Source organism: Leuciscus leuciscus (genome assembly GCF_965113295.1).
Source record: "Leuciscus leuciscus genome assembly, chromosome: 1".
Taxonomy (NCBI): Eukaryota; Metazoa; Chordata; class Actinopteri; order Cypriniformes; family Leuciscidae; genus Leuciscus; species Leuciscus leuciscus.
Window position 1 is genome coordinate 57,635,754 of NC_138725.1, and position 27,323 is coordinate 57,663,076.

General features: G+C 37.5%; 1 protein-coding gene across 11 annotated transcripts in view; it reads right to left on the reverse strand.

The window, feature by feature from the left end:
• mapk8ip3 (mitogen-activated protein kinase 8 interacting protein 3) overlaps positions 1 to 27,323 on the reverse strand; it is a 32,768-nt gene that overhangs the window by 1,058 nt on the left and 4,387 nt on the right. Inside the window, exons 2-32 of one of the 11 annotated variants that reach the window (XM_082176912.1) lie at positions 24,744 to 24,864; positions 24,570 to 24,640; positions 24,225 to 24,313; positions 23,202 to 23,225; positions 22,850 to 22,901; positions 21,878 to 22,106; positions 21,419 to 21,518; positions 21,105 to 21,235; positions 18,514 to 18,531; positions 17,954 to 18,011; positions 17,723 to 17,875; positions 14,815 to 14,872; positions 14,134 to 14,282; positions 11,494 to 11,550; positions 11,133 to 11,303; positions 9,920 to 10,046; positions 7,692 to 7,742; positions 6,544 to 6,630; positions 6,309 to 6,461; positions 5,028 to 5,193; positions 4,731 to 4,925; positions 4,499 to 4,655; positions 3,450 to 3,569; positions 3,267 to 3,347; positions 2,557 to 2,624; positions 2,303 to 2,451; positions 2,041 to 2,212; positions 1,589 to 1,702; positions 1,072 to 1,110; positions 291 to 452; positions 71 to 217 (exon numbers count right to left, since the gene is read on the reverse strand). In XM_082176912.1, coding sequence (XP_082033038.1) covers positions 71 to 217; positions 291 to 452; positions 1,072 to 1,110; positions 1,589 to 1,702; positions 2,041 to 2,212; positions 2,303 to 2,451; positions 2,557 to 2,624; positions 3,267 to 3,347; positions 3,450 to 3,569; positions 4,499 to 4,655; positions 4,731 to 4,925; positions 5,028 to 5,193; positions 6,309 to 6,461; positions 6,544 to 6,630; positions 7,692 to 7,742; positions 9,920 to 10,046; positions 11,133 to 11,303; positions 11,494 to 11,550; positions 14,134 to 14,282; positions 14,815 to 14,872; positions 17,723 to 17,875; positions 17,954 to 18,011; positions 18,514 to 18,531; positions 21,105 to 21,235; positions 21,419 to 21,518; positions 21,878 to 22,106; positions 22,850 to 22,901; positions 23,202 to 23,225; positions 24,225 to 24,313; positions 24,570 to 24,640; positions 24,744 to 24,864 — 3,469 coding nt within the window. Of the gene's footprint in view, positions 1 to 70; positions 218 to 290; positions 453 to 1,071; positions 1,111 to 1,588; positions 1,703 to 2,040; positions 2,213 to 2,302; positions 2,452 to 2,556; positions 2,625 to 3,266; positions 3,348 to 3,449; positions 3,570 to 4,498; positions 4,656 to 4,730; positions 4,926 to 5,027; positions 5,194 to 6,308; positions 6,462 to 6,543; positions 6,631 to 7,691; positions 7,743 to 9,919; positions 10,080 to 11,132; positions 11,304 to 11,493; positions 11,551 to 14,133; positions 14,283 to 14,814; positions 14,873 to 17,722; positions 17,876 to 17,953; positions 18,012 to 18,513; positions 18,532 to 21,104; positions 21,236 to 21,418; positions 21,519 to 21,877; positions 22,107 to 22,756; positions 22,902 to 23,201; positions 23,226 to 24,224; positions 24,314 to 24,569; positions 24,641 to 24,743; positions 24,865 to 27,323 lie in introns of all 11 variants that reach the window. The other 10 variants (XM_082176911.1, XM_082176915.1, XM_082176906.1 and 7 more) reach the window with 10 other exon arrangements.

Sequence of the window (27,323 nt, forward strand, 5' to 3'; positions counted from 1 at the left end):
GACAGAATGAATAAGTTATGATTTTATGACCCAATGTACATGCCAATTTCGTTTATCAATTACTTCTCACCAATGCGGAAGTCAATATAACCCTCTCCTCCACTCAGCACCAGTACGTTCTGAAGACTCTGAGCTTCTGTGTCCGCTGGGGCTGAGGACCCCTGAGACTCCGATGGGCTGTCCAACACGCTACCATTCAGGGTGGCCAGCACATTGCCTGGAAACAAAAGACGACATGTTTTGGGACTGACACAGCTCACTGCATATACTATTAATGATTTGACACTCACCTGGCACTGACACAAAGAACTTGACGGCATCTCGGTGTCCATGAAAACAGAGTTGAGCCTGGGCCATGGAACAGTATGGTATGAAGCAACTCTTCTCAGAGTTACTGTCATCCGCATATACATGGATCACGCCCCCTGACGATGTGGGTGACACCTTATTGGCTACAAGAGAACAGAAACCAGCAATCATAAAGCGCAATGACCAATCGCAGAAACTCACAGGAACTGCCAGAGCTTAAGTAAAGAAATGAATCTGCTGAAGCATGCAAAAAAATATCCATGGATAAAAAGTACAACACTTAAAATGTACATAATGAAGATAGTAATGCACAGAGAGGCACTTCATTCATTACTAAAACATAAAACCACTGAAAAATTGTTTATTGAAATAAGTAATGAAAGAAGGCCAAGGTGTATATACATATATATAGACATATATACATTTCTATAGTCTGTCGAATATATTTTTGATTTAGCAATTATATTAGATGTATGTTGCGAAAGATATATTTATCTGATAAATATGTATATGTATATGTGGATTTATATTTATGTGACTCTGTATTTACCTGTTGAAAATAATGAAAAAAATGACCACAACATTTTAAATAAACAATAAATACAGAGAAATAAGTCATTCATGACCAAAACATGCTAAAACCACTGAAAGAAAGAAAGTTTATTGAACGATGGAATAAATGAAAGAAGACCAAGGTGTTCCCAAAAGATGTGTGATGTAACTGATCTTACAAGAATGACAGTCGTAACGCTCCACACTTACCCCTCAGTCCGAGGAGTTGCCCTCGATGAAGAACTACGGCTACAGGAAGGAGGAAGTGGGAAGGGGAACAAGGAAGGACAAAGGACAAAAGAGCAACACTCATGAGACAGAGCAAAAGAGGGTAGTGGTACAATAGAGAAACAGGAACAAAGAAGAAAAGCTAGAAAGGAGATGACAACACAGGGTTGGTTGGGTAATTAATGGATTAAGGAGGTTGACCTAGCAGTTAATGATCTGGGATGATGACATTAAAGTTTGCAGGTTAATCCCAGGGTGTTGGCAACCTAATGAGCTGAAGAGTTAGTGAGATTCAAGCCTCTTTACTAGCTTAACCGGCAAGACTTCATTGGCTAGCAAGCTTCAGAATGAAGACCATGCTGGTCGACCACCAAAGAAGAGCTAACCAGCATAAACCAATGACAGGGACATGTTTTGGTCGATCAATGGAAAGGGAAAAGGTTAGGATAATCATGTGAACACTGAAGTGTGTGTGCAAACAAACTCGCCCCAGACTTACTTTCAGTCAAAGGGATTGAGATGATGACACCATTTCCAGTCCCCACCCACAAGCGGTTTCCTCCAATCAGCAGGGCAGTTATCCTGACAAAAGAGAAGCCCAACTTTCCTGTACCTGTCAATCACAGACAACACAGCAGAATGTAAAACATTTATATTGTGACTACCGATCTTTTATATGTATATTAGGCAAGATGTTTCCATCAATAAATTAACATTATAATGAATTAACAATACATTTAAATAATGATAATAAAGTTATTTTACTATAGTGTAAACTTTCAGTTGAACTGCTTTTAAGGATCTGGAGAAATAAAATAAATATTATTTTGCCAAGCTAAGCCTTAAATGCTAAGAGGAGGCAATTCAGCAAACATCTTATGTCACTACTAAACTCATCTCTAACCAGAACCTATAAATAAGAAGTGTTGAAGTCACAGATGCAAGTGTTACCCAGCATCTTGCTGACGTAAGGCTCGATATCCACGTCTTGTAGATGCTGGTGTGTGAGCGCGTGGTATAAGCGGAGCGTGGAATCCAAACGGATTGACACCCAGACACCATCACCAATCCATGCCAGCTGCCTCACCTGGCTCTCCTTGCGTGGGTGAGCGTCAAAGGATTTCTGTATGAAAGAGAGAGAAACATACAATCAAATAAAAGTCCCAAGACAAAGGTTATGATGAGGACATAACATTCGCTGTCTGAGACTCGCCTCAATCTGCATGCTCTTGGGCTGGATCACATGGATCTTGTTCTTGTTACCACACCAGACTTTGTCATGAACCACAGCCATGCATCGAATGGAGTGGTGGGGTCTTCCCAGATCCATTAGATGATAGTTGGATAGGTCCCATTGTCCATCTATGTTTTACATTATGGAGAGCATGAATACAAATATTTACAGCAAAACCCTGCTTTAATAATAAATGACAGTTCTTTTTCTAATAAGTTTAACATGATGAAAACCTTCAGCTCTGTGGAAGATTGCAAGTGTTCCATCAGCTAATGCAACCAAAACTCTCCCCTTCACATGTCTGAAGCACAAAGAGACAAAGACAGAAGAAAAGATTACAGAATTTTTTCATATACCTCGGGATACTTGTTATTGGTCTATACTTGTTATTGGTAAACATGTAAACAGTAGTATATATACATATATATATAGTACTGTTCTAAAGTTTGGGGGACAGTAAGAGTTTTACATTTATTCAGTAAGGATGCATTCAATTGATCAAAAGCGACAGTATAGACCTTTACACTTTTACAAAAGATTTCTATGTCAAAAACATGCTGATGAACTTTCTATTCATCAAAGAATTCTGAAAAAGGTATCAGGTTTCTGCAAAAACATTAAGCAGCACAGCTGTTTTCAACATTGATAATAAGAAAAAATATTTCTCGAGCAGCAAATCATTATATTAGACTGATTTCTGAAGGATCATGTGACACTGAAGACTGGAGTAATGATGCTGAAAATTCAGCTTTGACATCACAGGAATAAATGACATCTTAAAATAGATGTAACAGTTCTTTTAAATTTGAATATTATTTCACAATATTACTGCTTCTACTATATTTTTGATCAAATAAATGCAGCCTTGGTGAGCATAAGAGACTTCCTTCAAAAACAATACAATTGAACGGCAGTGTACATAGTTCATTAGGATTCTACTTACACCAAACTCAGTACAGAGTCTTTGAGTTTGATTGAATGGAGGCATTTCTTCCAGTTGGACACTGCAGAGTGGACATAAAGCCTGTGGACAGAGTTCACAGTGTATTTTACATGGTGTATATAATGTTGGAAATGGAATTATGACTTTATAATGTGAAAATACAATTGAAGATGTAATGCCTACCAGCCGTTTTGGGCTCCCAGCCACATGGTTGGGGCGGCACTTGTTCCTGCCCGATCGTCTCCTGCCTCTTCTGAGTCTGTGGGGGCTGATGTCACTTGCTCCTTTGGCACACCTGCCTCACTGATGGCAGAGTAGACCATTTCAATTCAACACATCATTTATGAAAGTCAAGGGCATAGCTTTGATTTTGATATTGGTGGGGACATCCGATAGATTTTTAAAAATAATTTATATATATGGCAGCCAACTCATCATAACTTTATCATAACTCATAAAGGGAGTATTTTTTGCCAGTATGTTGCTACGACAATAATTACACAATTTTGACTATGTGAACCAACAACATTACAATTTAGTCTTCTTTACTTCATGATAGAATATATAAACAAGCACATTCAAAACTGAAAACCCCCCCCAGAATTCAGGGATTGACTTAATGTTAAAAATGAAAGGAAACTAATAATGACAAGGAGTCCATGGACAAGGATTATTAATGGAGACTGTTTACTCTGTCCGCAGTGCAATTGTTAATATCGCTCATACATTAGCATCAGAGTACATAATACATAATTTATGGAGAGCACTTACAGACAGGGTTAAAATGAATTGGAACAATGATGATTCTGAAAGAAAACTGTGCACATGTATTTTCAATACGCTTACATGGGGTTTTCTGGCATATTCAGTTTGAATTCTAATAATGTCAAAGGTGTGACCTATTTCAGATGTGGCCAAAATTACAAAAATATGTTAATTGTGTGATGACAATTATTGCTAGGCACCATTCCATAGTTGCTTGATATTTGCAGGAACATGTCTCTAGTGTCCCTACTAAATTCTTCGCCCTTGCCTAAAGTATTCAGCAAATAAAAAACATCATTTTGCAGTCAGAAAAATATAATAGGGGATGACTGGTTTAGGAAATTGTAAGATGTCCGACTTGTCCGTGCAAAAAGCTTTCATAAATCTCTATTTATGCATTTGCAAGGCACTTTTATCTAAAGTAGCTTAGCTTCTATGGTTTTAAAAGTAGGCTATATGTAAGGTACCTGTGTGTGTTATCAGTAAAGACATGCTCGGTGAAAGATCTGAGGGTGCTGTCCACGTTCTCACTTGGCCCCGTCTCCTCTGACACCTCAATGGCTTCTGTGGCTTCCTCCGCAGACTGTGACACAGCTAAGCTTCTACACACTGGAGCTGTAGGAGCTAAACACCAAGCATATGATGACCAATATGTAGTCTCACAGATTCAGAACATACATTTTCAGTCAGTTTGCTCACCTTGGCTTCGGTCCTGCACGGGGGTGTCAGTGCGAGAGGAGCAGTTGCTGCGCACTACGCTGCAGTTAGTGGCACAGCCCACGATCGTGATCCCTGCCAACATGCCCTCCACTCCACCCTTCTCCTCTGAAGCCCCATCTCCACCCTGCTGCTCCAGAAATATCTCACCTGCTGGGTAATCACTCTCGCTGGCTGCTACATGCACACACACGGACAATGCAAGTGACAGTTAACTCAACCGCAACAGTGTTTGTTACAATCAACAGTGCATTTACTTGTGTTCAGAACTACACAAACCTGGTACACTGGAGATGCACAGCACATGGGCATTGCACACGTTAAACTGGTCAACTAGTGAGCAGGGCTGGTTTGCATCGATAATGACCACTTTACTGGCCGAGTGAGTGCTGGTCAGAATCCACACGCGGCTGTTCATGGAGTCAGTTTCATGCAGTTCCTTAGGCTAGAAGAGGGTGAAATACCAATCTTTAGATTTAATTCAGTTCATCATTTATGATGCTTAAAATTCACTTCTAGCATTTTCTACTGAAAAGATGGGTAAGCTGTGAAAAATCTGAGACCCATTTTGAGATTGTGACTTTAATAAACAATGAAATTAAAAAGTAACTAAACAGTAAATAAATAATGCAGTTAATTAAAATTTGTATTATTGCATGACAAATTAATTGAACAGTTTAACTGAATTTGAGGATTCCTTATTGTTTGGTTTGTCTCCCTTTTGCTTTCAATGTCACAAATGTGCTTATTTGATTAGTGACCAATAAAAAAGTGGAGAACTGTAACTATTCTTCATTTATTTTACATCACAATATTTCTTTGTTTTAAATTCTGCTGCAAAATAACTTTCTGCTTTTCTCCAGGTTTAAATTTTGATTGAAATGAAATTTTCAATGATCTTTTTTATCCCACTGTGTGTGTGTGTGTGTGTGTGTGTGTGTGTGTATACTACTGTTCAATAGTTCGGGGTTGGTAAGATTTTGTATTGGTTTTGAGACTCTTATGCTCACCAAATCTGCATTTATTTTCTTTTTAAATATATTTTAAAATGTAATTTATTCCTGTGATGTCAAAGCTGAATTTTCAGATCATTACTCCAGTAAGTATTCAGTGTCACATGATCCTTCAGAAATCATTCTAATATGCCTGATTTGGTGCCCATTTATTATTATTATCATTGTTGAGAACATTACATTTGCATTTGGCAAATGCTTTAATCCATTGCATTCAAGGTATACATTAACATTTGATCAGTTTATCAAAAACAGTTGTGCTGCTTATTACTTTTGTGGAAATTGTGATCCTTTTTTTTCAGGATTCTTTGATTAATTGAAAATTCAAAATAACACCATTATTTAAAATATAAATATATATATATTTTTAACATTATAAATGTCTTTACTGTCACTTTTGATAAATGTAATGCCTCCTTGAATAAAAGCATTTCTTTCAAAGTCTTACCGACCCCACATTTTTCTGATTATCTTGACCATGTCTTCAAAAGACATTTTTCATTAATTACATGTGTTTTATTCTTGTGTTTTTATTAAATCCATTTACCTTCTTTTTCTCTGGTGAGCTCTGCTCGCTCTTGCCGTCTCCGCCTTCGTCTTCACCAGTCAAGGGATCGGAGCCATTGGATGGCTTCACAGCTGCAGCGTCCTGATTGGATGTCTTCCAGCCAGTGAGATCCACGCCAGCAGCACACCACAGCTGTGTCAGAAGAACAAGAGTCTGAGTTCAGAACTTCACAACCTCAGGACCAATAGCCTGCGTGTGTCGGGTCATCTTCTACCTTCCTGTTGGGGTCTTTCTCCACCAGAGGGCGGCAGTACACTGGCACAGGGACGTTTTTCATACGATTATCCTCTTTCTCATTGGCCTAAGAGAACACAGGAAGGCGGTGATGTTTACAAGGCCTTTGTAAATAAGATCACTGCTACACACTACAAGCAGAAAGATGCCATACTCCCATCATGCCCTGGTTAAGATTGCCTTTATCCAGGGCAGACAGAGAAAGGGGAAACCAAGAACAGCAAACCAGAGCAGCAGATCAAAGTCTGTTAAGAGGGTTACAAGGCAGATGCATGCGCAATGACAGGAGTTAATCTACTGTACAGTCAGCAAACACCTCTGAAAGACAGAGAGAAAGCAGCAAATCATGATTCAGGTGTTTCTAAGATGGAGGAAGGTTTGATACGGACCAGGAGGATCTCATGTTACACAATGCTGAGAGAATAATCTGAATTAGTTTACTTTCATCTAGGACTCCTTTGTACAATAACATTTTGGAATGTGAATATGTGAAAATGAGGTTTGCAACATTTTAGACATCTGGAATTTGTTCTGAACTGTTATCACTAGAGTTCAACTAAACGCGGCTTATATTGTGGATTAGAATAATCATTTATTTATTATCTTTAAAAAGGCACTCTTACAAAAAAAGTACTCTGGCAGTACCATGTTACAAAAGTGGTTTCCGACGGTACTTCAAAATACTATTACATATCAAATGCTGAATGATTACCATATTCTTGACACTTTGATAGATGGTACTTTGTTTTTTAGTTTAAATAAAATGTTTACATTTGAGGTTGTCTTGCAATAACGCTGGCATCTAAATTCTGATGTCTGGCACATTTATGTCATTGCAGGTTGTAAGCAACTGTACAATTGGCCAAATGTCTAAATGCACTAAATATTGTGTTAACTTGATAGTGTTAGCAAAGCATTGTTAGCAGGAAAGCATGTCGACAGCTGGAAATACCAGAGGTTTAATTCCTAAAGATAAATTCAGCTTCAGCAAAGACATTTTCTGCTATATCAGTTTTCTGCTGTGTCTACGCTATGATTTGCTGACTGAGGCTGAGTCAGGTTTAGGGCCGGGGTTTAAAGGGACAGGGTGGGAGAGGTGCATGCTGGTCCTCTGCCGCTCAGACTTGCCTGCGTCCTCTTCACTGTGGCATCTTGAGTGCTGTCCGCCTGGGAGCCATTCTGTGGGAGATCACAGTTAGCGCCACGGCGACACTGTCACCACGGCAACCCTAACAAACACACTGTCACCATGCCAACCCTAACACTGTTGCCACAAACCAGCACACCATGGACTCGCTAACTAGTTCCATGGAACAAAAAATCTGAGAACATAATTCCAGAAAAAACACTGTTCCGTTACTAAGACAATGGCAGCAGCAAGCAGACAGTGGTAGTTTTTACTTCTTTCTTTTTTTTACTTAGAACTTGACAAAGGCAGGCAAGAGCTTATACCTGTGTCACAGGCCCACTAGCAAGAGTTCAGATGGATGATGAGGCACGAACATGTTAAACCATTTATAATAGTTAAAAGCCAACTTGAACAATGTTGGGCAACAGAAGTTGCTATGTTGTTATTGCTATGTTGTATATGCTCTTATCCACCTTATTCCCGACGAGCTTACTGCGTTGTGAATTATGGGTGGCACTTCCGGTTTGGGGAACTTCCATTCAAAAAGACTGAAACGAATCATTTCAAATCATAAGGTTGCCCTACAAATAAAGCTTATCCGTCAGTTTTGACTCAATGAGCGATCAGTTTTCTTTCATGTTTTATTTAAGAATAACATGAGAATAACGTAACACTTGGTATTTTAACGTGACATGTTATAACAAGAATATCTATGGCAAGAGCTCTTTTCAGTCACTGCATTCTTTTCCTCATGATTATTTTCTTTTTTCCTTTTTGCATTCCGCTGTAATATTATGAAAATGGTCAACATATACTGCACATTTGTGGTCTGTTCTCCCAATTTAATTTACGATATATGCCATTATAATTCACTGGAATGCATGAAGAATCTCTCTTTTTTTCTCCCCAAATCCTCACGGTTTGTTTTCACGAGTAAAAACAATTTATTATCTGTCAAAATGACTGAAATAACTAGGAAATAGTATCATGCAATGCTGAAGTAAATTTTTTTTATTTTTTATTAAGGCAACGTATGTTATATAGCCTAATACAGATTACCACAGTGAAATTTAACCGTCCGATTTTGCTGTGGAAAGATTCACGCTTTTGGGGTTATTCATGGTCTGTTGAAAGTACCTTGTTGATGCTTTAACACTTTTAAATGTCCTTTTAATGTTCAATGGTTGAAGGGTGAGTAGAATAATGTAATGTCATTTTACACAGTTTAAAAATATATATATTATTGCATCCATAGAGCTAGTCTTTCACTGATTGTTTACAGCTTAAAGGAAGTTACACCCATAATTCGCGGAAAGCGTCATGGGTCGTAGGAATAATGAGGATATCCTATTGGGAAGCCTGATTCATTTTAGTAAATCAGTTAATTTGCACGGATCATGTACATAAACAATTCACTGATCAAATAAATAACAGTGCAAATAAACAACTCACCGTTCAGTGTTATTTTTGTATTATTTATATAATAGTATTTATTAATATTTTTCATTTGAGTTTAAGTTTTAGTCATTTTGTTATGTGCTTTTTGTCACTTTTTAAAAAACATTTCTGTTTACCTTTAATGTATTTTTATTTTATTTTTATTAGTTAGTTGCCAAAGAAACATTTTTAATTTTAATTTTATAAAAATATCCAAAAAGTATAAATATCAAATTTTTTATTTTATATATCAAAAAATATAAAACATCTAATATTTAAATGTTATTTTATTTATTTTCAGCTTTATTTAAATGAACAAAGGTGACTTCTTTTTAGTGAAATGCTGTTCTTCATCACTATTTTTGACTTGTTTATCTGTTTTTTTTTTTTTGATTTATAAGATTTTTTTCATTTATTGCAAAATTAAGTTCACTTTAATCCTGTCACCTTTTATATTTTTTATCAGTGTGATAAACCATCTGATACCGTTACATACTTAGCTACTTTTTGTTAGTGGGTGTAACAAAAAAAACTTTCCGCACATCTTCAACAAGCCATTCATTTCATCACCTACATAAAATCAAACGCCCATCCCTGATCTTGGGAGGAGCTAAACTAAGACACGTCCCCCCTGGGTGCATATCTAAAGTGCACTTTGCATATTTATTTTCTTTTTATTTCACTTTATTTGTGGAGGGCGCTCCCTGCAAAACAGTGCCACTCCAGTCTCTGTGTGGAGATGAATTGCTTACAGAGGTCAGGGGTGAAGGGTCAACATATGGGCAGATACCTGTTTGAATCGGGATGGGACACTCCAGCCACAGGTTTGCATGGGACCGTCCTTGCGGCGCATGTGCTCACGCACCTGCCGGTACTGCTCTCGACGCTGCTCTCTGCGTGTACAGAGCGCAGAATCGCTGAGGAGAGATGCAACACCGTTACTGGGCATTCTACAGGGCGAAGAGAGAGAGAGAGAGAGAGAGGAGCAGTCAGCGAAAGAGCGAGAGAACCAGCCAGCCAGCAGAGGCCAAAAAAGAAATGCCACAGACACACGGCGTGATGTGAAAACATGATGTGATGTATTTCCCTTACATTTTCGCATTTGGCAGATGCTATTTCATGCTAATTTACTGGCAAGCAGACTAAAAAAATGTTAGCAGACTAACATCTGATATGTATGTTGACGTGAACTGATGTTTTAAAATGTTATTTAAAACTTAATAAATGAATTAATCAAATATTCACATTTATTCAGTTGGCAGCAGTGTTATAATTGTTTACTGTAACTAAAACTATTAAAAAAATATTTTTGTTAAATGAAATAAAGCTTAAATAAATATTAGATGAAAACTTAAACGAAAACTGAAATAAAATAAGTTGAAGTAGTAATACAATTACTAAAACTAAATACCCTTTAATAGAAATATAAAAACTCACATCAAAAAAGCACATACCAAAATTAAAAAACCAAAATTAAAATTGAGAAACTGAAAATATAAAAATAAAAGCTAATTTAAAATATTAATAAATTATATAATAACAATGTTTGGCAGATGCTTTTATTAAAAAATAATACACATTTATCATGATGTATGTTCCCTGAGAAATGAACCCCACAAGCTAAATAAAGTAATTATTAGATAAATAAATGAAATGTACTTTTATTCAAAAAATAAAGGAAACGTTTCCTTTTAGAGGTTATGTTAGAGTTAGTCTGTAGTTTTTATTATAAGTTAGTTTTATTTAAATACAATATGATATTTCCTATGATATTTCCTTATGTAAGCTAACTAGTAAACGTGTGAGTGTGCAACAGCTAACAGTCAAATGCAGCATTAGCACACACCATTTAGCAGGAGTCAGCTTGCCTGAGCAGAAGAAAGAGAGAGAATACACTGAGGACACAGAGGGAGGACAGACAGAGAGACAGGTGGGGATGTGTGGATGAGGACATGAGGACATATGGGACAAAGACACAGACAGGTATGCATATCTCTTCTCACTCTTCAGGCAGGAACTCCAGTATGCAGTTGGAAGTGGAGATCTGGCACATGGTTTGGGAGCGTCTCTGGTTGTAGCCAGCAGGGGAAGGAGACTTGTAGTGAATGTTGACACTGTTGTACGGACGTTTCACTGGAGGAGGGCTCGCAGATGAACTAAAAAGACGTGCAAAGCTGGAGAGAGACACAGAGCAAAGTAAGTAGGTAAAGGAACAGGAAAACACAGATGAAATGTAAATCATAACATATGTAAGTAACAAAACTCTATTTTAACATTCAGACATGGCAATGGTGTGAAATCACTTCCTTAACACACTGATTTAAGAGTAAAAAACAATATGTCTAAATCTGCCGTAATACTCACAATTGCCAGATGATAGATTTCTTCTTCTCTGGTAGAGCAGGACTCTCCCGAGATGCCCTGTGGAAGTGAAACGGACAAAGAGAACATGAAGTCTGCACTGTAAAAAAAAAAAAAAATAAAATGTCCATGTAATATTTAGGCTATTAAGCTTAAATGTATTTGGTTTGCTGTCAACAGAGGAGGGGCTCGAGGGAAGCAGCTTCAGCTCAAGCTTAGATTAGGGGTGGGCGGCGATATTGCAAAAAGTTTTTATTTTTTCAGGAAAATCACAATTTTATCACAGTTGGTTTCAAGAATTTTGCAAGTCACTGTGCAGGACAGCCAAACTAATTTCCCTGTTTGAAAAATTTAGCCTTGGAAGGTAACACAATACCAACAATAAAAAAGAATGACAGACCATTTAGGCCAAATAAGGGATGGGGGATGAATATAAATCTTATTACACTTTATTTCATTTCATTATTTTATCTTTGTTATTTAAAATTATTTTCTCTGGCTTTTCTGTCTAACTCTAATTGCTGATATGTTAGTAGCTTGTTTGCTTTGTGAGAGTAGTTAGATATATGTATTACACTGTATAAATGTTTTGTACATTCGCTCTCGGTATGTTTCTACAAATTGTACAGCACATTGGTCAACTACCCGTTGTTTTTAATTGTGCTTTATAAATAAATTACCTTAGTTTACCTTTAGTTTTACCTAGAGTTTATCTCCAACCCTGAAAAAAACTCACCTGCCTGTAGCCTCATTGACTAGTTGGTTCAGGTGTGTTTGATTAGGGTTGGAGCTAAACTCTGCAGGACAGTGGCTTTCTAGGGCCGACGTTTCCTACCCCTTCCCCAGTGGAACTACTAATGCTTGGAAGATGAGTAAGGTAGCAAGATGCTAGCAGTCTGTAGTTTTTCCTCTTTGTCGCCATCTTTGTTCGAAATCTGCAATTGCAGTTATTCGCGGAACTATCAACATTACGTGCGTTGTGCCTCGGCACGGCACAGCGCGGATTAATCAATGTCTTGAGGAGAATGTGCGGCTGTCAGTCGCCGCGCCGGTGTGGATACTGTCATTCGCAATCACAGATTCTACTTTTTGGAAGTATGACCAACATAAGAATTTTCACCAGAAAATGTTATCAGAACAAGTAACATCCACTTTTGTTGAAGGGAAAAAATGCATTGCAGTAAATTGCGCTGATTAAATCTAACGATCGCTTATCATATCACGTCAAACCGTGCAAATTATACTTTGTTCTCAAATTGTTAATATTAACAACATCAGCATTGCGTGACTACATTTAATGCCCTTCTGATATTTATCCTTGTTTTCGTAATGGCCCGGTTGCAGTCTCTTTTTTTCTGTAGCCACTCTGAAGTCCGAAGTCTTCTGCGTTTTACAACGGGTGAATCTCCAGCTGTCACCGTTGATTGCCGTTTGAACCTTTCTGGATCCGCCATCAAATTGATGCGTTTAATTATATCAAGTGCTGTGAGAAAAGGCTATAAATCTCCACCTCCAACACCCTCACACTCATAGCCTACTAGCCGAGACTCCTTCTTTATGTGTGCAGATGTGATGTAATGACGCAAAGACATGCTCGAATTTCCCGCGGAAATCCACCAGTACCACTGGAATTAAAAACATTATTACAAGCTTACCGTTTTGAATCGAGCTAAGGCAAGCAGATAGTTTTGAACACTGGCTGGTTATGTACTTGCTCAAAAATTTATTTGGGATAATTTTTAACCCAAAAAAGCTACGGACTGCAGCTTTAAATGAAAAAAAAAAAAATTAAGCAAAAAGTATGAATAGCAATATTAATTTTGTTCAAATCCATGTAATACTTAGTGTTTCAACTAATTATGCTACTGTTAAAAAGTTTTGGGTCTGTGAGATTTTTTTTATGTTTTTGAAAGAAGTCTCTTATGTTCACCAATCTTGCATTTATTTGATCAAAAACACAGTAAAAATTGAGATGTGAAATATTATTACAATTTAAAATAACTATAATATATTTGAAAAAAATTTTTTTTCTTTTTCTGCGATGTCAAAGCTGAATTTTCAGCATCATTACTCCAGTCTTCAGTGTCACATGATCCTTCAGAAATCATTCTAATATAATGATTTGCTGCTCAAGAAACATTTATTATTATCAATGCTGAGCTGCTGATTTATCAACAGCTGCTCATTTGTCAATCATATTGTCAACAGTTGTGCTGCTTAATATTTTTGTGGAAACCATAATACATTTTAATTTTCAGGATTTGTTAATGAACAGAAAGTTCATACAGCATATATTTGAAATAGATATCTTTTGTAATTTAAAAAATTGCATGCGTCCTTGCTGAACAAAAGTATTAACTTCTTTCAAGAAAAAGTCTTAACATTTTAAATGTAGTTTATGTTATCAGTTATGTACTCTAGGGTGTTTTGTTCCATTTTATGCATTACATCAATATGCATCAATACATTTTACACCCCTATTGACCGTTTTTTATGAGTGTTGTATTGATGAAGTCATTTAGATGTGCAAATGTATGAGATTTTGTTCACATGCTTGGATGCACGATAACAGAAGCTTGTAAGTATCTAAATGAAAGTTGATTTGGATGTGATATTTTAGGTTTGTGGCTGTTTCTCCCTCACCTGATCATCTCGGTCCAACGCACAGCTTCCTGAAGCTCCATCAGTCTCTCCTTGTACTGGTTGCGCTCCATCAGTACACGAGCCATCTCTACACGTGTGAACCGGCGTCTCTGCGTCATGGCGACATCGTCCTGCAGAGGAGATGAGTACTGCACCACAGAGCCACACAGAACAGAGCAGAACCACAAAACACAGCAGCAGTGAAGCAGAGGGTAGTGCATCAGCCCTTCAGCATTTCACAGCATCAAATATGTGGGTAGTGAAGCATTGTGAGAAGGTTGAGGGTTTGCTGCGCATTGCATTTTAATTAAAAACTTTTAGAGCAAAACAAAGCAAGGCCTGTAGAAGTGATTGGTAATAAACACACTCAACAACTGACTGTGTATTTGCACTTTAATGCATTTAAAATCTCACTTTAAAAAGTCATAAATGGTATTAATGATATTAATGATATAAGAAAAAGCATTGTTTCAAAGCTAAGTTCCAAAACCTAGTGAGCGTGATTGCCTTCTCCATGAAGGATACTGTATATGCTATGCTGCCTTTGAACTGAGTTAAAACAAGGTGTTCTTGGAGAAGACATAATTCAATTATCACTACCTTTTCACATCGGTGAGGCAGTTCACTAGTTTTTGGAGCAGAGCAAAGATGTTTGAAATGAGACTGAAGTGTTATACTTACCTCCTCTCCACCCTCATCTTTAGAGTCCTGAGATGCTCCTAATGCTTCAGCTCTCAACCTTTTATCAAAGGGAGACATTCAGACTTTAATTAGAGTGGAGTGACAGAGACTTTTAGGCCCTTTTTACACCTGGTAGTAAGATGCGTTTTGGTCGATCGGATCACAAGTAGACGAGGGAGACACATTCCCATTAACACCTGGTGTTTTAATCCGTGTCATTTGTCACTTTCAATCTCATCTGTCCTGAGGGGAGGGTCTATGGTCCTACTATTACTACATAGATAGTAAATCTATGGTCTTTTTCAGAACTTTCAATCTAATGGATGAAATAAGCTTGCGCAATTTACATATGAATGCGACCGGAGATGACAGAAAAACATACAGAGAACAGCCGCTTTCATTTCTGCTCTGGAAGCCGCCGAACACTGTGATTGCGTGTTAGAAATCAGGAATGGTGAGAGAACATTGTGCTTGATACGTTTTTTGTCTTCAAACCAAACTTGGTTTTCCAGCAAACAAATGGCGCTTTTCCACTGCATGGTACGGCTCGGTTCGGCTCGGTACGGTTCGACTCGGCGCGGAACGGTTCGGCTCGCTTTTCCACTGCGTGGTACGGCTCGGTTCGGCTCGGTACGGTTCGACTCGCTTTTCCACTGCGTGGTACGACTCGGCTCGGTACGGCACAGTTCGGTTCGCTTTAGCTCGGTTGCTTTTCCACTGCAGTTAGTACAGCTTCAAAGTGGGTGGGACTGATCGTTATAGTTGCCGTCTCTACTGCCATGACAACATCATATTAAATGCAAATTTTTCATTCCGTGTTTCCCCATCCGCTCCTCGGCAACCAACGAGAGGAACGTCTGCACCTCGTCCACTGACCACGATTCAGCCATTTATTTTTTTGAAGTTAATACTATTTTTTTGAAGTTTATACTATTTTTTTTAAGCAAATACTTTTAAAACAGGCGCTAAAGCGTTGGCTGTTGTCTACTGGCTATTTAAATCTAGCGGGTTTAGTGTCTCGTGTTGTAAATACAATGACGCTGGTAGTGATGATTCTGTCTGACCAATCAGTGATCTGCAGTGTTTTCACGTCACATTTTAGTATCGGTACGGTACGCTTGGAACCTCAACAGAGGTGGTACCATTTAAAGCGAGCCGAAGCGAGCCGTACCGTACCGTACCATGCAGTGGAAACGCGTCATAAGTGAGCCGTACTGAACCGAGCCGTACCGTACCATGCAGTGGAAAAGCGCCAAAGCGTGCCGTACCGAACCGAACCGAGCCGTACCGTACCATGCAGTGGAAAAGTGCCAAAAGTTTAAATCCCGTCTGGCTAGCGCACTAACCATAATGTTTACGCATAAAAGGTGACGTTGTCGCTGCATGTCGCCAGTGGCTGGCGGTGAGGTCACAAATGTGCCTTCCCACTGGGTGCCTAGTAACTTTTGTGAATGACATTTACAGATGTTACTCCATGTTGTAGACAACAATTCAGTTTTCTTGTCGCTACAACATTTGGAAGGAAAAGTCTAAATATAAATGTAATCAGTACATAAAATGCTTAATATTAAAGATGAACGAGAAACAGTGAGTGCTCTTTGCCATTGGCTGTTTATCTGCAGCAAAAGGGAAATCTGGGTTCACGAAACCATTCAGGCTCAGAGTCAGCACTGCGAGTAACACCGTATGTACACGGAGACATATCATAAATGATAGGACAGTTGCTGACTGCTAAAATTAGCTTCTCCTTAACCTTGCCTCGGCACTGAAGAGCGACGGATCATGTGCACTCCACTGTCTTCACTCCTATTGGTTGTCACTCTCGAAAGTCGCTCTTGATTTGCATAAAGTTGAACAGATCTCAACTTTGTTGCGTCGCTGGACACGCCCCATCCGGTCGCTGTCGCCGGAAATCGCCCACTCGTCATTGAAATGAATGGGATCATGTTCCGTTGGCGCTTGTAGTGTGAATGCACCTTAAAGCCCCATTCACACCGCCAGCGACACGCAGCGACAAATCAACATGATCCCATTTATAGGTGGACTTTTGTGGCTATTTGAACGAATACGAAAACAATCCGGTCGAATGCATTTTCAACTACATCTGGGAGTGGACAAGCTCAAAATGTTTTAGACCCCGTTTACACCTGTATTTAGCGTCGTCCACTTGTGATCCCATAAACCAAAACCCATCTTCTACCAGATGTAAACAGAGCCTTAGACTCACAGAGACTCTAAAAAACACCACAACCCACTTTCAGAGGCGCAGACTAAAGGGGCTGGTCACACAGAATACATTTTTTAATTCAACTGTGCTGCTTTTCCACTGTTTTTCTATGTAAACATGCGGTAGATGGATTGGATGCCTCTGAACACTGTGCTCTGTCTCAAGTCTTTTTCAGCATCTCGCACACAACAAGGCGTCCTAGAAACACGGCGCTGAAGTTTTAAAAGAAGTAAATAATTAAATTACTTTTAAAAAATGTGTCTCTTGCATTTTTTCCCCATTCCCTGTTTATAAGCCCTCCATTTTCTCAGTTCTCTGTTCAGTGTCTTGCCTCACACCCATTCAAGCTTACAACTGGAAATGTTAAGCTGGAATTCATGTTTGGCTTCTTTGAACAGTAAAGCTCGCCTTCTTTGATTTGATTGGCCATCTCAATCATTTTGACATTGACGACCACTTTTAGACCACTGGGGCAGATCAGCCAAAAAATGTATCTTTTTCAATTTTTTGTTATCCTAACAACATGGTGCGTTGCAGATCTCCATCAATAATATCAAATTTTGGGGAGACAATGTGGTCATATCTCATTATTGAGAGGACTCCTTCAATGTCCTAAGGACAAATCAATTGACAAATCAGAAATCAAACCCTTGCAAACAAACACAGTCAAAAGTTCCAGACCTCTTTAGCTCCTCCTCCAGTTCTTTCACTCTCTGGTCCACTTTGGTCTTGGACTGTTTCACTGTTTCCAGCTCTTCCCGGAGAACTTCCTGTTCACTCGACAGCTCGTCCACTTTAGCAATCAGGTCATTCTTCACAATATTTAGTGCATTCCTACACAAGGGAAAACTTTGTCAGGCATGCAGACGCATACGTACATGTGCAAATACAAACACGGTCTCTGTCTCTTACTTGGTCTCCAGTAGTTGTTTGTTCTCTGTTAGTAGATTTTCCACCTCTTTCCCCATTCCTGTGGGATATACAGTGTTAGCAGGAGTACAGACCACCATGAACTTGGTAAATCTCAGATGAATAGACTAAGGTACAGCTGATTCAAAACTACAAAATCACAATTGTTTGAAATTACACCACAAACACAAAGAATTACAGTACATTTATTAATAGGGCCCAATAAAAAAAAAGGTGAGTGAAATCAGCTCAATTCTTTATTGTTGCATTAACTAATGACCTTTCAAGGTTTGATTAACAGGACATCTACAGGGACATAATCACAGTCTGACTTGATAAGTGGACTGTAGAACATCCAATCAGACTTGATTAAAATAATATGATTCATATGAGCCGAAAAGCCATGCATTTGAAAGCACAGCACTGAGCAGCAGAAGATAATAGGATTAGAAGAGCAGAAGCACTGGAGAACATCTCACAAAAAGCATCGCTACAAATCAGGAAAGTGTCACAATGTCGTACTGAAAACAACGTGAGGGGGAAAAGGAGGCTATGAGCCTTACCAAAGAAATCATCCCGGACTGAAATAGAGAGCCGAGGAGGAAAGAGAGGGAAAGTGGCGAGGTAAGAGGAGGCAGCCAAAAGAAAGGAGGAGTAAAGGTATGAATTTGAAGACAGAAGAGGATATTAAAAGAAGGAAGAAAATGATGGAAGTGAAAAGAGAAGAAATTAAAAAAAGATGAAGAGAGCAAGAGAGAAAGATGGACAAGCACATGTTAGATATTTATCATCACACAAATACAAATAGGCACACACACACACCTGATAAATTATTTTTAAAGAAAAATGAATAAAACAAATCATCAGCTGTCACTATTACACTAAAAAGTATTTTTTTTATAGATCAGACCTTTATCTTTAATTAAATAATTCAAAACCATTCAAAAGTTTGGGGTTGGTAAGATTTTTTATGTTTTTGAAAGAAGTCTCTTATGCTCACCAAGGCTGCATTTACTTGATAAAAAAAAAATTAAGAAATTATGAAATATTGTTGCTGTATTGTTTTCTATTTGAGTATCTTTTAAAGAGTATTTTTTCCCTGTGATGGTAAAGTTGAATTTTCAGCATCATTACTCCAGTCTTCAGTGTCACATGATCCTTCATAAATCATTCTAATATGATGACTTGCTGCTCAAGAAACATTTCTTATTATCATCATCAATGTTGAAAACAGTTGTGCTGCTTAAAATTTTTGTGGAAACTGATACATTTTCCCCTAGGATTTTATGATGAATAAAAAGTTCAAAAGAACAACCTTTATTTAAAATAGAATGTTATAATGTAACAATTGAAATGCCTTTACTGTAATGTTTGATTAATTAAAAGAGTCCTTGATGAATAAAAGCATTAATTTCTTTAAAATAAATTCTTACTGACCCCAAACTTTTGAAAAGTATTGCATTTTTAAGTGTTTTATTTTTTAATAGTTAACACTTTATTTTAAAGTGTCCTTGTTACTTGTAATTTCTATAGCAATAACTATAAAATAGCCACAATTACATGCAACTAATCCTAAACAAAACCTAATCATAACCCTAAAACTATTTTAAATACATGTAGTTAATTAATATTACTCAGTATTTAAATGTATAATTACACTGTAACAATGACACTTTAAAATAAAGTGTAACCGTTTAATGTTATGTGTTTCTGAAGTATAGTTTAATGTGGTCTTTACAGTTTTTTTAAATCTCTAGGACACATTTCTCAATACTTAGGTCACTTTTTCACAACTACTCACTCAGTGATCATCAGTCTATGTGGGCTAAACTGTGGATCATTTTATTTGGCACAAAATCATTCAATGACTAATTCTTTGAAATTACATGAATTATTTTCTGACTTATACACAAACACCACGAAAACTTTATGTACTACGGGCAAATTTGCACATGTTTACAAAACTGTTAAACATAAGTTCAAAACCTAGTACAACATAATGAATAAGACAGAAATTTGCAACATTTCTACAGCAATACCATATTAAAATATATTCTGAATCTAAAATAATCAAATACTATCCATGCAATTAGATGTAACTAAACACCTACAGTCTTTCAATTTCATTACCATCCATTCAAAATGAGAAAACTTAGGAAAAAATGTTTGTAGTGTAATGTAAAAATGGGCTATGTAACACATACTGCAGTGATTTATAAGCAGTAGAGAGTGTCATTCATGTTTTGTAAAGACATTTTACAAAAGAAAATTGTATAATGCTACCTGATGTTAGGGTGTTTTAGGTCTGTGTTTTATAAGTGACAGTGTGTTTGTTGGATGAAAACCTTTGAGTGAAATAGTGTGTTATTTGACACATGTATGAAGTGTTTTGGTAGTTTTAGTGCATTTGAATGAGTTGGTTAGGAGAACTGTGTGAAGAGTTTTGAAGAAAAAAAGACCTAAGTATTGAGAAATGTGTCCTAGCAATTGTAAAAAAAAAAAAAAAAACTGTTATGTAATATGACTAATTGTGTTTTCTAATGTGTTTTGTTATGTTAAATCCATGCAAAGGTGATGAGGAGCAAAAAAGAATGAGAAATAAAAATACCAACCAATCAGTGATCAGATACACACCTGAGAATTCCCCTAGGGGCGTGGCCGAGAGAAGCACACACGGGAAGGAAGCACAGAGAGGGGTCAAGGGTCAGTGAGTGAGACGGCCAATCAAAAGAAAGATCCACCTTCACACTGAGATAAACAAATCAACAGCTCTACCTTGATAATGAAACAAAACAAATCAGAGACCGCCAACGTAAATAACGGAAAGTACTCAAATTAAACAACTACATCACATCAAAATGTGCTTAGGGGCAGGAGATACAGACATAAAGCAAGCATGATATCCCAAGAGACCTTGCTTTGAGGATACATCCAGCAGTGTGGGCTTCCTGACAAATGGCATGCAGTTCAAAGTGCAAGCAAGAAAAGCCCTTAGCCACCATGCGCTTAGCAATGGTACTTAAATATATATAAAAAAAAATTAAAATCATTGATATTAAATGCAGGTCACATATAAAACAAGATAACCTGCACTTATGAGAAAGTGTTAATCAACTGCTGAGGTAAAATGTTAATTGAAGGTCATAATCTGAACTATGAAGCTTACCGAGAAGTTCTGCTCCTGCGTCCACATCACCGATGATGTCAGACTTGGCGTCTTTGATCTCGTGGTACAGAGAGTCTGTGTTGATGCCGAACGCCTCATTCACTATGCCCTGAGAAGGACTTCAAAGGAACAAGAGTTCTCGTCATTATTTCACTTCAAAGCTTGAATCCTTTACATTACACAAAGCAACTTTCTAAACAGTATTCTTAATGATCTGTAACTTTGTCCTTTTGTACGTAAACTTGAGTATTTTGTACTGTCTGTTCACGCTTTAATAATGTGAATGATGTGCATCCGTCTACCTGTTTCCTCTTTCGAAGTCTCGAGGGTCCAAGCACATTTCTAGCTCTGGTGTTGAGTCTAAATTTTCCTGAAACTCTAATTCATCACTACTGCCCATACCTACACACACACACACACACACACACACACACACACACACACACACGATTGAAAAGAAGAATACACAATCATTGTCCTGTCAGGGAAAATTGTAATTTTGCATTGTTTGTAAATCTGTAGATGTAGTAAGATCAATTAAATGGATCAAAAATGTGCTTTCTATATCAAAGAATTCTGAAAAAAAATATATCAGTAATGTCCACAACTGTTTTCAACACTGATAAGAATAAGAAATGTTTCGCGAGCACCAAATCAGCATATTAGAAGGATTTTTGAAGGATCTTATGAAGGATTTTTTTTATAAATTTTTTTTTATTCATTGATTATTCTTTGCCTCAATTCTTCTCCCTCTCTCTCACCAATGCTGACGTTCCTGGTTTCCTGAGAGACCTGCACCTCCATGTTTCTACTAAGACGCTTTGCATTCTTGCGGCCCCGGCCCCGGGGCTTGCTGAACTCTTCCCCCGACACCAGCCCATCGTTCAGAGGGGTAACTGTTGCCGAGGGAACAGACGAGGTGGGAGTGTTTGATTTGCTGCCTGTGCTGCTGGGCGTGGCTGCGACGGAGTCTGAATCTGAGCCATCCTCCTTAAACGAAAAGGGAACCACATATCACACGCACGTTTTGATAATAAACATATTCTGCTAAACGTCTAAACTTAAATCTTCTGCACTAGTAAATTTGATATTGCTTTGACTTGTCTGATAAACAAAAATTTTGACTTACTAGCAAGGCAAAAATATATTGTCATACAAACTCAAACATGTAAATGTAAAACTGTTTATAAAACATTTATAAATGATAAAATGTCTGTGCATATCCTTCGAATAAATAGATATTTATCTTTGTCAAACAAACTCAAATTGCTTTATACTCATGTGACGTGTCCAAAAAAGGAAGTGAATAACTCATATCTTCTCTTCCTTAAAAGAACAAATTAGTTATGCGTGCTCAGCTGACAGATGCTTCATCTAGGTGAGATTCAGTTTATTAAAACCATCTTGTTTTAAACACAACTGTTCATTTCAGATGGCTAAAATAAGACAAAAACGTCACAGAGCAAGGCAGAGGACGGACGGCCAAAATCATGGACCCTTGGAGGCCTGCTGGTGACCATCGAACAACCACCCATGAACCTGATCTCGACACAAGCAGGCTTAAGGGGGGAGTGTCTGACAGAGTGATGGTTATCATGACTCCTCCCCTGGCGCTTCGGGTGGAGTCATATCTGTCACACCTGGTAGCCAGGGGCGTAGACAGGTCTGCTGAGATCGCTGGAATGCCAGACGTCTGACGAAACCATTCTAGCCCCCCCAAGACCCCCACGTACCATGCCATCTCCGCCAGGAAACAAACTCAGTGATGGGGGGCGCTCTGTTTTACTGCAGGACAAGAAACAGATAGATGTAGAAGGTCAAATATGTCCCACTAAACTAAATTGGCACATGAAAATGAGCAAAAAACTCAATGGACAGGGTGAAAACATATAAAGACACAAAACCACATAGGAGAAAGAGGTACAGGTTTCTCAGTCTCTGACACTAAGACTGCTAAACTAGGCAGGGCGTTTGCGTGAACGGGCAGAGGGGTTCATTTTTTCATTTCAAAGGAGTAAAATGGAAGATAAAAGGACTGCAGAGACAGGGGTTTGGGAAACTGTCAGAGATTGCGGGCAATTTTACCTTTTCCTCCAGTTGTGTCGTTTACTGCAGAGACACACAGCGGCACACGCACAGAAAGAAAGAAAGAGACAAAAAGAATGTGAACACACACACACTCACAAACACAGTGACACAATACTTACACAGGACATAAAGTCACGTTACATGCAGTATACAGTATGTAAAAAAATTGATGGAAATGATTCATATTGAAAATATGATGAAATTGCAAATAACACATTGATTATCTCAAAGAGGACCTGTCATTGTATAACTTATTATTTCATAAAAAAAGATTTTATTTTAAATATAACATATATATATATATATACATACAATTGTACACAAATATTTTTACATTCTGTGGGTAAATGAGTAATCAGTGCAGATTACTCATTCAGCTTAGACATGTCAAGGTAAAACTCCTAAAGCTATTTAAAAGCTCCATATTTGATAAACTAATAATTAAATTATATATATTTTTTTAGAAAGCTACTTTTACAGCATTTGAAATCTTGTTTATTCTTAGTCAAAAGACATCAGTTCTGACTCTCTCACAACTCTGTACCAAAATTTGAGCCTATAAGTATGTCTATGAAAATGTTTAATTAGTTGAAATCAGCTGACTCTGTTTAAATGAAAATAGAAATGTGTGAAACTTGTGGAGATGTGTGTATAATTGAGTATGACTATAAGCCAACCACAACACTAGATCTGACTAAGCAAGACATGACAAACTGTGACTGAGCATCATCACCCAGTGCCTAGCAACGCTGTCTCCAAGACAACTGTTCTAATAATGGGCCATTTTGTTTAATCAAAATCTAAACTATTCCGATACATACATCCACAGCGTCATAGCTGGTGTCCCAAAATAAGAGAATATTAGTTTGCAGTTTGAAATTGGTTACCCACAAAACATGTTTCTTAAAAGCACAAAAGAAACATGCAAAACACAAATTAATTCCAAATGCACTTTCCAAACTCTTAATTTAAACAAAGGCTTGGAATGGCTGCATCACGCTGATTATACAAGTTACTCACGACCGTCCGCAGCCTGTGGATTCAGACTGGTTGCTGCCTGACTGTTGCATCTTTGAGCGCTCAATGTGTTCCACATATGTCTGTATCATCTGGAGAAAATGAAATCAATGTTAGTGTATAGGCTGACTTCTTCGAGAGGTGGAGCTTTGTATTTGTAACTTTTGAGTTATTGCTAATAGTGTCCCCACACCTTTAGACCAATGAATTTCCATGACGTTTCCATTCATTTTCCATGCCAAAAATCATTTTATCGAGATCATAATCACACAGACCAATTTTTAGCAGATAAAAAAAAAAATAGAAGAAAGAAGAAAAGAAAAACTGCATGATGGGGATTCTTCTGACCTCTGTATGACGCTGGTGAAGGGCGTTATACTCTTTCTTCATGTCTGATTCTCGTTCTTCCAGACGAGAGACTACAAGAGAAGGACATCACGGATGCATAGTGAAAGATACTCAAATCTCTGTTTGTGTCAATGAGTGTGTGGGAATGAATGTAGTTCAATGTGGTGCACTCACTCTGGTCAGCATAGTTCTTGGTCTTCAGCTCCAGTTGTTTTGTTTGTAGCTCCAAAGTCTCCACCATGGACTGCAACTCCTTCTTGTCTGCCTCCAAGGCATCTTCAAATTCAATAAACTTCTGTTACACAAACACACACACATTCACACAAGGTCAGATCCTTTAACTAACAGCTTGAATCAGGTGAAAGCCTGGGATGGATGGATGGATGGATGGATGGGAGACAAACAGATAGATAGATAGATAGATAGATAGATAGATAGATAGATAGATAGATAGATAGATAGATAGATAGATAGATAGATAGATAGATAGATAGATAGATAGATAGATAGATAGATAGATAGATAGATAGATAGATAGATAGATAGATAGATAGATAAAAATAAAGAGACAGACACAGATAGATAGATAAAACTATAAAGAGAGACAGATAGACAGAGACAGACAGAGAGACAGATAGATGGATAGATAGATAAAACAATAAAGAGACAGATAGACAGAGACAGACATAGATAGATAGATGATAGATAGATAGATAAAAATAAAGAGACAGACACAGATAGATAGATAGATAAAACTATAAAGAGAGACAGATAGACAGAGACAGACACAGAGAGACAGATAGAAAGATAGATAGAACAATAAAGAGAGACAGATAGACAGAGACAGACAGATAGATGGATAGATAGATAAAACAATAAAGAGACAGATAGACAGAGATAGATAGATAGATAGATAAAACAATAAAGAGAGACAGATAGACAGAGACAGACAGACAGATAGATAGATAGAACAATAAAGAGAGACAGATAGACAGAGACAGACAGATAGACAGATAGACAGATAGATGGATAGATAGATAAAACAATAAAGAGACAGATAGACAGAGATAGATAGATAGATAGATAGATAAAACAATAAAGAGAGACAGATAGACAGAGACAGACAGATAGATGGATAGATAGATAAAACAATAAAGAGACAGATAGACAGAGATAGATAGATAGATAGAACAATAAAGAGAGACAGATAGACAGAGACAGACAGATAGACAGATAGATGGATAGATAGATAAAACAATAAAGAGACAGATAGACAGAGATAGATAGATAGATAGATAGAACAATAAAGAGAGACAGATAGACAGAGACAGACAGATAGACAGATAGATGGATAGATAGATAAAACAATAAAGAGACAGATAGACAGAGATAGATAGATAGATAGATAAAACAATAAAGAGAGACAGATAGACAGAGACAGACAGACAGATAGATAGATAGAACAATAAAGAGAGACAGATAGACAGAGACAGACAGATAGACAGATAGACAGATAGATGGATAGATAGATAAAACAATAAAGAGACAGATAGACAGAGATAGATAGATAGATAAAACAATAAAGAGAGACAGATAGACAGAGACAGACAGATAGATGGATAGATAGATAAAACAATAAAGAGACAGATAGACAGAGATAGATAGATAGATAGAACAATAAAGAGAGACAGATAGACAGAGACAGACAGATAGATGGATAGATAGATAAAACAATAAAGAGACAGATAGACAGAGATAGATAGATAGATAGAACAATAAAGAGACAGATAGACAGATAGATGGATAGATAGATAAAACAATAAAGAGACAGATAGACAGAGATAGATAGATAGATAGAACAATAAAGAGAGACAGATAGACAGAGACAGACAGATAGACAGATAGATGGATAGATAGATAAAACAATAAAGAGAGACAGATAGACAGAGACAGACACAGATAGACAGATAGATAGATAGATAGATAGATAAAACAATAAAGAGAGACAGATAGACAGAGACAGACACAGATAGACAGATAGACAGAAAGACAGACAGACAGACAGACAGATAGATAGACAGATAGATAAAACAATAAAGAGAGACAGATAGACAGAGACAGACACAGACAGACAGACAGATAGATAGATAGACAGATAGATAGACAGATAGATAAAACAATAAAGAGAGACAGATAGACAGAGACAGACACAGATAGACAGATAGACAGATAGACAGACAGACAGACAGATAGATAGATAGACAGATAGATAGACAGATAGATAAAACAATAAAGAGAGACAGATAGACAGAGACAGACAGACAGACAGATTGAATCTTGAATCTTGACAGACAGACAGACAGACAGATAGACAGATAGATAGATAGATAGATAGATAGATAGATAGATAGATAGATAGATAGATAGATAGATAGATAGATAGATAGATAGATAGATAGATAGATAGATAGATAGATAAAACAATAAAGAGAGACAGACAGACAGAGACAGACAGATAGATGGATAGATGGATGGATGGATGGATGGATGGATGGATGGATGGATGGGAGACAGACAGACAGATGGACAAAAAGATGCATTTGGAGAAGGGTTTATTCTTTGAATACAGTACAGTCACATTTACACACACAAACAGTTACATGGTACATAACACACACACACACACACTCCAAGTGCAGTGTGTGGTGACTTTGAGCTGCAAGGATTTAAGTGGAACACAATAGGCTCTTTCTG